The sequence below is a fragment of the Misgurnus anguillicaudatus genome, chromosome 21 (genome assembly GCF_027580225.2).
Source record: "Misgurnus anguillicaudatus chromosome 21, ASM2758022v2, whole genome shotgun sequence".
NCBI classification, from domain to species: domain Eukaryota; kingdom Metazoa; phylum Chordata; class Actinopteri; order Cypriniformes; family Cobitidae; genus Misgurnus; species Misgurnus anguillicaudatus.
The window spans coordinates 9,405,890-9,418,791 of record NC_073357.2 but is presented as its reverse complement, the minus strand read 5'-3'; the positions used below and the strand labels follow the sequence as shown (position 1 = coordinate 9,418,791).

Genomic DNA, 12,902 nt, shown 5'->3' with positions numbered 1-12,902 from the left:
TAAAAAGAGTAACTAAACCCTAATCCAAGTTTATTTAGTTACTGATCTGTAAGAATGATGGTTTATTAGTGCTGTTCATTGATTTTGATGTACGTTTGGATATAAAGTGTTTCAATACTACAATATATGGTGTAAAAACGTCTGAGTGCTGCCCTCTTCAGGTTGAACGGTGGCTACTGCAGTTGAATTTTCCTATTTGATGTTGGGTCCAAAAAATGACTCCTACTATGGAAAATAAATTGTTTTTTTAAGAAAATCATTTCAGGATGTTTTCTTAATAGACTTCAATGCCAACTCAGTTGTTTGTTCTTATTTCCTCAAAAAACAAAATGCAGCATGATTACAAATTAAATTTGTAAATTTTCTACGCTAGTTCTCAATCACAAGTTTACAACAATGGAAGTACACACATGCTTTTGATGGCTTCGTAAAGTTACAAAGTGTGTTCCAAAGTGTATATGTCAAATCAGTAAATAAACTCCCTTTGGAATCGTGACAGTGGTGTCATTTTTGTTTAATGTAGAACCTTTTTAATACATTTTATCAGTTTTTTGAAGGTCCCAAAGTGGAGACATGTAGGCACTCTCAGACTCGAATACAGGACTCGAGACTCGACTCGGACTCGAACACTGGGGACTTGAGACTCGACTCGGACTCGAACTCTGGTAATGGTGACTCGACTTGGACTCGACTCGGACTCTTCTTTGGTGACTCGGACTTGGACTCGGACTCGAACACTGGGACTCGAGACTCGACTCGGACTCGACAGTTGGTGACTCGACTACAACACTAAACTGATCTCTTGAACAAATGCCTCGTCGAAAATAACAAATGTTTTGTTTTCCTAGTTAATCTATGTGTTGTTTTTTTGCTTGTTATATAACTAAACTACGTTTAAAGTACTTTGTGGTTATTTATTATTAGCGGAGTTTACCGGAAGTTACGTGCGGACCGCGACAGCCGCTTGTTTATGTTGTTACTGCTGAAACTGTCTATATATTGAATTAGTATTAAATTCTGAATATTTTAGTGTATACAAGTGTCCCAAATGAATTGTCACTATTCACTAGGGGTAGCATAGCAAGCAATTTTGCGTTTAAAAAACGTCTAATAGCCATCAAAACACACCACAGAGGTCTAGGTTAAAACAAGGCAAAATTTGAGTTTGTGAAAATTTAAGAGACGTCTTACCATAGCCCAAAAACAAATAAATAAATAAAATAAACCATACACCTTGCAAACATTGTTGCTTGCATGACAGAATATTATACATCTCGCAAGTTATTTGGGCAAAAACGACATGTAACCAAATTTAAGTTTTGCCAAGAAGTGGGTTACTTATACTGCCCTACAAAGCCAAAGCGCAGTAACTACACATTTGGTCAAAATTTAGTTAAGGGTTGAAATTGGTTTTGTGAGATCTGTTGTGTCTTGTGACAAAGTCTCCTGGTTCAATTTTGTCCCATTTCAGAGAAACATGTGTGCCAAAATTGCAGTAACATGTTTGACTGCCTGAGGTAAAAACATTTTTCTCGGTTTCAGTGTTTGCGTAGTTACTGCACTTAGCCTTTTGAGGGCAGCACAGCTGGACTATTCCGGGTCTATAGTTAACCTAGACGGTGAAATGACAGCTATTGCTTGCAGAGTATGGAACTGTTATTTTCTAAAAAACATTTAAGATAAAGTTGAAACCTAAATGAAGGACTCCCGAAATTCACTGAGCAATAACAGAAGTTCTTCCTCTGGAAGGCACAGCAGGTTTAAAATAAAACAGTATGAGAAAATTAATAATCATGCAGTGAAGTGTTTTTGTGTGTTTTATAGACCTGCTGCAAATGATCTCCTGAGATGATATTGGTGTGGGTAACTCTCTGAGCTGATTGTGGGAGAGGTTGAGCGAATACAGGTTAATAAGACCCCAAGGTACCACTGAAGGCAGAGAGGTCAGACAGTTATGAGACAGATCCAGCACTGTGATCCGAGAAGAAACGTCTATGAACCAGTCCAGATCCAACCAGGGCAGCTTCAGACCCGACCAATTAACATGTAGAGCCTGTGCATAAAGATATGGCAAAATGACAAATCAAAAACAGCATTTACATCTTTATCAACAGGCTTTCACGGTGACTCTTCTGTAACCTCTAACTCTAATTGTAGTACACCGTTAGAAAAAATGGTCAAAATATCTACTAGTCTACAGCTGTCACTGCGGCAGTACCCTTTAAGGCTACGTTTACACAGAAATGATCTTAAAAGAAAATGGAAAAGTGGCGTTGCGTTATCACTTTTTATTCCGCGATTATGCAAGCATTTTGAGGGGGAAATCTGCGTGCATATGGTGACGCAAAAATTTTTGATATTCCATGTAGTATGCACTCCAGGTGGCAATGTGAAGCACTGACACACAACAACATCAAGTCCGCACGTCTGCGTACAACCTTCTTCCTTGTTCTCCCAGGTCTCGTCCAAAGCCGTCTGGTTTGCCTCCGACGAATTGGCGCATCAACAATTTTATGGAGGTAATTAATGCACCTTCTTTGATCAGTAATACTATCTGTGAATATTTCGTACAACTGCTGGAAAAACGTGTATATTTATCAGAGTTGCTGCAACTTGAAGGTCCGAAGTATGGAAATAATCCAACATGGCGCATGTCTGTGACGTAAACGCGTACGCAAGCCACCGTGAGCAGACTTTTGCGTTTTTACCCTATAAACGGGAACTTGACGGTAGATGGTTTTTAAGATTTCCACTCTGAAGGGTGGTTTCACTTTTTTGCATTTTTAAGGCCCTAAAAACGCTGTTGTCGTGTAAACGAAAGGCACATCCGATAAAATATGTTTTCACTCTCGAGCGCTTTCGTGTAAACAGGCCCTAAAAAGGTCCTAATATGCACCATTAGGTACAGAAATGTACAGGTATACAGTAAATGTACCACTAAAGTACTAATATAAACTCTTTAAGTGCAAAACGGTAGTTTTTGTAGTTCAGTGACAGCTGGGGTACATATTTAAAAAAAAAAATCTGATACTGTAATGTTGTTTGAGTGTGTTCATTTGGTAAATATAATAATTTTAGATCCAATAAGCCACTTTTCACATTTGGGGTTTCAATGTGAAAATGGCAGGGTTCCCACAGCTTGGTTAACTTCAAATTTCAAGACCTTACAATGACTTTACAGGTCCAATAACCTTAAATTCAAGGACATCATGTGGGGACACATTTCAAGTGAAAGCAAGGTTACATCGTGTTACTTTGTAAGTTTTCATCTCAAAAACAACTATGCAAAAAAAAAATTTGGTGTGGCCCAAAATTTAGAAGATATAAGCATTCAAAACAAACAGTTTGGCATGTGCTAAAAAAGTCTTGAATTTTTATGATGTCATCCTCTTTTCTGTCCAATCAAATGCTCTCAAGACTCTGAAGTGTCCTACCGCCTACGTTGTGTGGAACCTTCGCATGAATTCACAGGTGCCCTTAATCAAGATTCTTGTTAATATATGAAATAGTTAATATATGGTAAATGGCACATAGTGTAGGAAATAAGAAACTATTCAGTCAGTGTAAATATGCTTTGCATTGGGGTGAAATAAAGTCTGAAATCACATCAGTGTCATGCGAGCTGCTACAATGCACATACATGCTGGACTGGGCCAAAAATGAAACACTATTATTTTTATAAAGGGGAGGGTCTTATCGATAGTTCTTATCAGTTTCAGTTAAAATGACTTTATTACATCAAATAATGCTCCAAGGCACTTCAGTGGGCCTTTAACAAATGCGCATAACAAACTTACATCAAGCAAGCTACTATGCATAGGCCACGAAGTGTTGGGAAAATAACACATAAGTGGACCGGAATAATAATATGGAAATTAATCAATAAAAAAAACAAATTCAAGGACTTTCTGTTCATTTTCAAAAACTTTCCAGGGCCTTAAATTCCCATAATTGGTATTGATCCCATTAAATTTTAATTGTGAATGTTTACGGCATGGTTTTTCTTACTGTGGATGAAGAACAGGCAAATGTACTTATTAATAGTCATTTATGAGGTGACAAAACTAATTTTTTTCCAACATTAACTGCGGCAGCATATAAAATTAAATATAAAAGGATCGATAACTCATCAAAATGCGAATCCTTTATTTTGCTGTAGTAGAGCTATAAAAAACCTTTAGGGGCGGTTTCCCGGACAAGGATTAGACTAGTCCTAGACTAAAATAAATGTAAGAGCTGTCCAAACTCAAAACAACTTGTACTGACATATCCTAAAATACATCACTGCCCTTTGTTGTGCCTAAAGATGCACACAAGTAATGTTTTTAGTAAGGCATGTTTGTTAAAACTAGTTTTATTTCCTAATTAAACTAAGGCCTAGTCCTGGTTTAAGCTAATCCCTGTCCGGGAAACCACCCCATAGTGTTTTAGAAAAGTATAAGAAATATTCAATGAGTCTATTTTACTCAACTTTTTTGTGAAATATCGCTGGGTTCTTTTAAGGGTGCATTGTGTAACTTTTAGGAGGATCTCTTGACAGAAATGTAATATACATAGTATTTTGAGTGGTGTATTAAGACCTTACATAATGAACCGTTATTTTTTTATTACCTTAGAAAGAGCCGTTTTTATCTTTAATACACCACAGGCCCTCTTACATGGACGTTTCGAAAGGGAGGGAAGGGCTGCGAACTGAACCGTTGGTTGCAATTTGTAATCTCCCCGCTAGATGCCACTAAAACCTACACAGTGGTTGGGGTTAAATAAGGACAAACCCAACGGTTGGGTTATAAATGGCAGGGTAACAACAACCCAGCATATTTAGAGGATATGCTGTGTTCTAGGTGCCTTCATTGAATACAATTTGCACTCATATTCCATATCCATGGGTTAAAAACCCCAATATTTTTTAGATTTTACTATTTTATTTATTTTTTAAAGTTATTTTTTGGGCCATTTTGCCTTTATTTGACAGACAGGAGGGTAAGGAGAGGACAAGAAAGTACAGGATGGAGAGAGGCGTATGGGATTGGCAAAGGGCCTCGAGCCAGGATTCGAAGGCGTGTCGCCAAAAGTGCGTCTGCACAATATATCGGAGCACTTTTACACATTCACAGATACTATACATTTGAAAATAAATTATGTAAAGATAAAACACTTTGTTCGTGCAGGTGGATAAAACCTGTAAAACCAGGTATTTGCTAGGGCTGGGTATCGATTCAGATGTTCTAGATCGATTCGATTTCAATTCATAAGCTATCGGATCGATTCGATTTCGATTCTGATTCTCGGACCAATTTTTATGCTCGATTCTCAATTCAACTCAATGAATATAGATTTAATACACATACTTTATTTATATAAAAAAGTGAACATTAGTTTACAAGTGGGTAATTAATAAAAAGAAATTAAGAGCCACCAACCTGTATATTACACTTTTTTATTTTAGGTACACTTGGGTACATTAATACAGAACCCATATCTCATTTTCAAATGCATTCAATTATGTTAAATACGATACAATTTTGATGCGAAATGAAAAATGTATGCTGAAAAAAGTAATTCCTTGATCAAACAGGATCAGGTTATTTCATAAAAATAAAAAAAAATCGATTTGAGAATCGATTTTTAATCGACCATGTTTAAAAAACGATTCATCGAAAAATCTTTTTTTTTGCCCAGCCCTAGTATTTGCTCTCTTCTTGTGTATCAATTATGAAAGATTAAACTCACGAAAAGGAACTAACACTAATACTTCTGTAAAAGAAGCCACGGTACTGTTTGACCAGCTCCTCTTTCATAAGCATTTAACCCTTGCCTACCTTAAAAACTTTTGTCATTCATTATAAAACAAAATTGGCTCTTTTTGGTTCTTCAACTCTCAAGATGTTTTCAGTTCATTTTAAATGCATTTTATTGAAATTATTTTAAAATACAGCTAAAGTAAATTTCTCTTTAGTTGCCTCTAATACACTTTTTATTTGAATAGTTAGAGTTTTATAACATTACTTAAAATAAAAACGCTGATGAAAACCTATTGCAATAAAGGAATAATAACCACCTAATATATCTGTTTAGCAAAGAGTACATTAAGCTGTAAAAGAGTTTAAAGCAGTCTCACCTGCTCTACTCTTCTATGTGCAGGTGTTTCTTTGTCCTCCAGGTGGCGCTCTCTGAGCAGCTGTCGGCTGAAGTCCGGGTGATCCATCAAGGTGTATGAAGAGAAACCAGCTCCATTCTTCAGCAGAAAACATGCAATCTCCTTATTTCCTGCAAGTTGATAATGAAAAAGGCTGAATAAATGCTAGATTCCAGAGAACCAGGAAGAACTTTCTCTCTAGTTCTCCACACCTCTGCACCGAAAGAAGAAGTGTGTGTTGGATCAAAGCGGGAAACCCAAACATTGTGTAAAATTCCCCTTCTATCACTTTTCTGGCCATGTCATTTATGGTGACAATCATACTTGGTTTACAATTATAGTCGAGCCCCTTCTTAAATGCTGTGTAATTATTTTATTAATTAAAGGATGACTCCACTTTTATTAAAAAAATCCAGATAATTTATTCACCCCCATGTCATCCAAGAAGTTTATGTCTTTCTTTCTTCAGTCGAAATAAAAAGGGCTCTAAACCATCCCAATCAAGGCATAAGGGTCTATCTAGCGAAACGATCGTTATTTTTGAGGATTTTTTTTTACTTTTTAACCATGACTTCTCGTCTTGCACTAGCCGTGTGATGCGTCAGCGCGGCCTTACGTACTACGTAAAAATGCCAAAAGGTCACACTCACTCGTTCTTTATTTATACATTATTCCATATAACATGATAATAATAAACTCATCCAAACTATGGCATAACACAAATGCAACTTTGGAAATTATATTGGTGACTAAAAGCATCCAAAATAAACCAAAACTCTGTTATATTTTATTATTTGAAGTGCAGTCACCCTTTGCCTAGAAATTGCTGAACCATATGCGTGTCATTTTTTTAAGAAGCTTTTTACATTTTAAATTTAGGATGAATTTTAAAGATTATAGAAGGGTGATTCTCACGAAACCATTGAAACAACACGGCACTAATGATTTTAGCTTTAAAATATGTAATATAGTAACATTAAAAAGCATCAAAATTAACACAATACTGTGTTCTACCTTGCACAATGTGTGATTTCAACATAAGAATTTATAATTGTAAATTTTATCTCATTTTCTGCTGAAATTCTCATTACCGCAATGTGTCCGGCTGTGTTTGAACATGCGTTATGTTGTAATTTAATCAAATTAACACAAAAATATTAAGAAAAAAATAAATGGATGTTTTGCTAGACTACTTTAGATGAAAGAAAAAATATTCACTGAATATTCATATATAATAATAATGAAGAAAAATTAGGAAAATGATGTGTCCATGCTGATGTTCTCATCCTCCGCAACACTTTTTGAGAACAGTTTAAGCACACATACAGAATTTTAATAAAGTTTGATTTTGAGTGACCAAGCACATGGACCAGTTACTTCAAGATGGCTACCAGGTAAGATCATTTTTTTACAGTTAATTTGAAATATTGTCTTGTCAGAATGCTTACACGACATTTTGATTATCATTACCGCAACAGATGCTTATTAAATGTTAATTTAATTAATAGAAGCATAATACTTTGATTTTAAATGCATGTGCAGAATCTCCAAATTATGTTCTTTCAGGTTTGTCATGTCATTTTGAAAATATGTCAGTGTTGATGTTTTCTGACTGTTGCGGTAATGAGATTTTTTAGGACAAATTTTTAAAATTATGTTACAAAAAGTGTTAAATGATAAGTAAAAGTTTTTAAATTAATGTTCCCATTTACTCCAGACTTTGTTTTTCAATGTCTGGTGGGAAAAAAAGTAAATTTAAGCAATTTTTACATTTTCATGCTTGACATGTTTAAAACCAAGTTTTCGTGAGAATCACCCAGAAGGAGTTCATATTTAATCTAGGCTCTTATTGATTTTCTTCAATATTCAGCGTAAGTCATCTATTTCAAAAATAATATTTTAAAATAAACTTTAAGTTTTCTAATAACAAAAATGTATCTGTTTGGCACAGGTATATTTTTTTCTACAAAAGTAATTTTAAGCATTTAACCATACACCTTCAGCTTAAATGATTTTTAAGATCATAGTTAACATTTTAGTCAAGTGAGTCCAAACTTTTGGCCTGTACTGTATGTGAAACGCACACTTGTGAAACATTTTAAACAATAAACTTACACAAAGACATTCATTAATATATTTCACATAAAACAATGTTGGAATGGTCCTCTTTCTCCACACTTGTAAACACTGGAGTGGTAGTTTCGCATGCGTTATGCGTGACCTTTCGACGTGATTACGTAATACCTAAGGTCACAGCATAACAGCATATGCTAGGAGGTTGCATACATAGACAGTAGACAGCAAAATAGTTGGATTTTAGATTTTGGAAAAGGGCCCGTGTCTTGAATTTATCTTGTATAGACTTTGCAACTGACCAATCAGTACCAGGGATTCCTTTCAAAGCTCCTTTATTTGCACTTAAATTTATTTATTTAGCAGACTAAATTTGTCAGTCCAAGGTGTTTTCAAATTATGGCAGCTCAAACATGCATTTTAGTCTGGGACTAGGATAAACCCTGTCCAGGAAACTGCCCCTGAAACTTTCATAGTTTTTTAAACAGCGCAACAGAGCCCTGTGTTCATTTCCTGGTTAAAACAAACAGACAACATGTAAAGCCTGAAATCACTCTAAGCGTGTGGAAAAATGTAAATGTTTGATGGACATTGTTTGCACCAGTAACGGGAACAAAGCACAGACTGACAAAAGCAACATTACCTGCTCTTGCGGCCGCATACAGGGGCAAACCGGTGATGATGGCAAACTCTCCAGAATGCACAGCGCAGTCATCAGCGTCAGCATTATAAGACTCAACCAGCAGCTTCACCACCTCCATATGACCCTGCCGACATGCCGTAGCTAACATCCAGTTCAGCAGCTCCTTACGGACACACGGACCTACAGCACAGATCAGAAGCACTCAAATAATTAATTATTTTATTTAATTTATTATAATTATTTTATTCAATTATTGATGGCATATTCCTCTGTTGAAGCCATTCATCATTAGATTTTAAAGGGGACATATTATGAAACTTTTTAAAGATGTAAAATAAGTCTTTGGTGTCCCCAGAGTGCGTATGTGAAGTTTTAGCTCAAAATACCCCACAGATCATTTATTATAGCATTCTAAAATTGCCACTTTGTTAGTTTTTCTCTCGCTCTCTGCACTAAATGGCATTATAATAAGATCCCCTTCTGACATCACAAGGGGAGCCAAATTTCAATTACCTCTTTTTTCACATGCTTGCAGAAAATAGTTTTTTTTTTACATTTTCTAGGTTGATAGAAGCACTGGGGACCCAATTATAGCACTTAAACATGGAAAAAGTCAGATTTTTATGATATGTCCACTTTGCCTTTGTTCTTAAGGGGGTTAGTTCATGTTTTGGTTATTGTTTAAAACTTTTTTTTTTGCTCCTGCAACCCATGCTTGTGGTGCTTTTCTGAATTGAGTCTTAGCAATTCTTGGCAATTGAGAAGTGGGGTGTGTGGCATCAAACATCAAGAAAGAAATTTGCTACACAAGACTGATTAATGTGCATTATGGAATGTGTATATATATATTTTTTTTAATTCTAAATCTCATGTTTGCATTACAAAAGTGAATAGAAGTTTTTTTCTCACGTGGTATGGAGTCCAGCAGCTCTCTGAGCACCATCTGATGTCCATAATGTGCAGCAAGGACGGCAGGGTTTCCCTCACTGGGCTCCTGTGGAACTGGAACTCGTGCATGCTTCAGCAAGAACCGCACGCTCTCCAAATCACCGTTCTGAGTGGCAACAGTCAGGAGCTCTAGCTACACACAAACATAAAAGGTATATTGCCTTGAAATCAGACTAGAAACAGAAAAGTTCTGCATAGACGGTTTCAGCAGTAACAATCTAAACAAGCGGCTTTCGTTGTCAACACGCAACTTTCGTTAAACTCCGCTAAGAATAAATCACAACAAAGACCTTTTAAAATAGTTTATTTATATATCAAGCAAAATAAACAACAAATAGATTTCATAGGAAACCAAAACATTTGTTATTTTCAAAAAGGTATTTGTTCAACAGTTCAGTTTAGCAACTAGTCAGATCATAAAAAAAAAACTGAAACCGGAAGTAAAGTTCCGACCAGACGCGTAATCGCGTCACCGCACGTGCGTCCGATGAAACCGTTTATACACAGATTTCATAACATCAGATTAGGTTTCAGTACGTGCTCTGTTGGACTGACTATGTCCTAACCAGATACAATGCATTTATTGCACATAAATATTAGGCCCCATATGTTGTGCTTTCACATACTGGCAGCGTTTCTGAACAAAACTGCAGCCTTATATAGAAAACCAAGGGGTTTATTCAAAACAAGGTGAGTCAGTATTCAGCTATTGTACCACCTGTCATCATTTCATGGTATAGCACTTTCAATTGACTTGCCTAAATTATGAAATTATTACATATTAAATTATCAAAAAATATATTTACACGTGTATCAGATTTACATTAGTATAAATGATCTGCAATGGAAATTGTACCACACTGTATTAAAGTGAAACTATAAACTGCATCTGATTAATACAAAGATTTCTGTAGACATCACACAAGTGGTGAATCTTATTCAAACAGTGGGTGAGTGGTTCTTTTTAATGTTTTGTGTTTTTTTTTAAGATGGTGTTTAAGTCTTTAAATTGCATGCAGAATAAAAAGCTCTGTGGTTAAACAATACATGCACCAATATATTTATGTCTCTCACATGTTTTTTGTCCTAACTTGCTTTAACACACACAAATGCATACATTCATAATGTGTGCAAAAATTGAATGCTTTCAGCTTATAAACACTAGGTGGCAGCAATCACACATAATGACAAACCAGATTAAAAGAACATTGCACTGATGAGAATTAAATCAATTACCTGAAAATACAGATATACTATCAATAAAATAAGTTAATTATAAAATAATTTAAACTGTTCAATTATGTCATATTGTGGCAATCTGGGCTATTACATTTTTTTTAAACTACATGTTCCTGGCTTTATATCATATTATATACAGAAAAACTATTAAAATTCTAACTAAATTTCTTAATAGACAGTATACAGGCTCAAAAGTGTAAGCTTATATAAAAGTTTTTTTAAATGTATGACAAAATCTGTGTAAAATGTTGAATTAAACATTAAGATGACTTATATAAGTATAATTATATAATATAGAATATGTTAAAATGCCAAAGACTTCTTATTCACAAAATTAGATTACATTATACTGTAATACAGTTTCTGAGTCAAGTTTGCTCAAAACCATATTTAAACTAGAGTGAACACTTCCCCATTTTAATTCTGTCTTACTGTGGCCTGTGGACATTTAAATGATTTTTTTCCAGTGATCTTTTTCTGTCTCTGAATCAGTGGTTACCCATAAATGCAAGACTTAAAGAACAAAACTCTGGAGCCATGGCTTTCTAATAATATGATTAAAATCACTCACATACAGTATGAATACTTATTTATAATTTGTTTTTTCAGAACCATACACAATAAAAAGTTTTTTTTCAACCTAATGGCTGGGTTAAGCTGATTGGGTCATTTTATTGGGTCATTTCAGTGACTTTTAAAACAGTGACGCTTCCGTGCTTAATTAGTGAGGACAAATTGATGGATTTATTTGGAGAAACAAGGCAATGTTTTTAATCTACTACCTATTGTTGATCACGCAAAGGTGTGCAAAATAGGAGAGTTCACATTACGTTACCTGTTATTAAAAGTAACGCAAGCTTTAGCTTTGTTAGTCTGTAATTATTTGTTTGTTTTACTCTTTTTCTGCTTTTGAATACAAACAACTTAACCTGAAATATGTGACTTGTGTGGGTCATTACGGCTATGTATAAATATTACATTATATAAATCAATAAACACCTGTCACGTCAAAAGTGAACACGTTGTCTGACTGCCGTCACTGAAATCTGTCCTCAGTTGCTTCCGGTTTGCTTTACACGTTTACCTTTTCATATGGTTCAAGTTTTTCCTCTGATTATTACCACTTGTGATCCAGTGGTCTGTACGTTTGCTTATTTCAGCAGTGTTGCGCTGGAGACTCGAGTTCGAATCCCAGCTTGGCTCAGATACATGCATGTAAAGGCATACAGTGTACTGAAAGGTTGTTAACTCTCGCCGCCATTGATACGTTATGTCGTCAATTAAGAGAAAACGCTTCCCTGCCAATGACAAATATTTCCGTCTTTCCGCAAAGCCGCTATTATCCATAGAAATGTATAATAAAGGCTAGATGTCTCGCCCGCGCTGCTGGCCAATGAAGGTCGACATCCATGCCTGGCGGCCATCTTACCTCAGACAGCTCGCTCACTCATAGCATTGTGTTTTAATGGTGCATGTACTTTTAAATAACCATAACTTCATAACGGTTTGGTTTGTTATAAATGTCGAGATGTACCCATGACACTGCATACTTATGAAACATGTTAAAGCATCCAGAATTATAGCCACGTAATAACGTTTGTAAGAAACCAAACCATTTGAAAATCGGTAGAAAAAGTTACGGTCATTTAAAAGTACATGACAAAACTTTTTTTTTAAACGGTGGCGGCAAAAGAGTTAATCCTATCTTCCTGTACTGCTTAAACAAATTCATTCATGTAATTTTAAGGATTTGTGAACAGAATGCATTAAATTGATTTACATTGCTTTTTTAATATAAAATATACTGCTTACATTTTTCTGTAATTTAAAATTTAATTTAAAACATGTATTGTACCCCAA

The 12,902-nt window shown here is 35.2% G+C and overlaps 1 protein-coding gene across 1 annotated transcript in view; it reads right to left on the bottom strand.

Moving 5' to 3' along the window:
- lrrk1 (leucine-rich repeat kinase 1) overlaps positions 1-12,902 on the bottom strand; it is a 151,199-nt gene that overhangs the window by 104,357 nt on the left and 33,940 nt on the right. Inside the window, exons 4-7 of the mRNA XM_073858779.1 lie at positions 9,765-9,936; positions 8,856-9,035; positions 6,122-6,270; positions 1,827-2,053 (exon numbers count right to left, since the gene is read on the bottom strand). Of these exons, the coding sequence (XP_073714880.1) occupies positions 1,827-2,053; positions 6,122-6,270; positions 8,856-9,035; positions 9,765-9,936 (728 nt within the window). The remainder of the gene's footprint in view (positions 1-1,826; positions 2,054-6,121; positions 6,271-8,855; positions 9,036-9,764; positions 9,937-12,902) is intronic.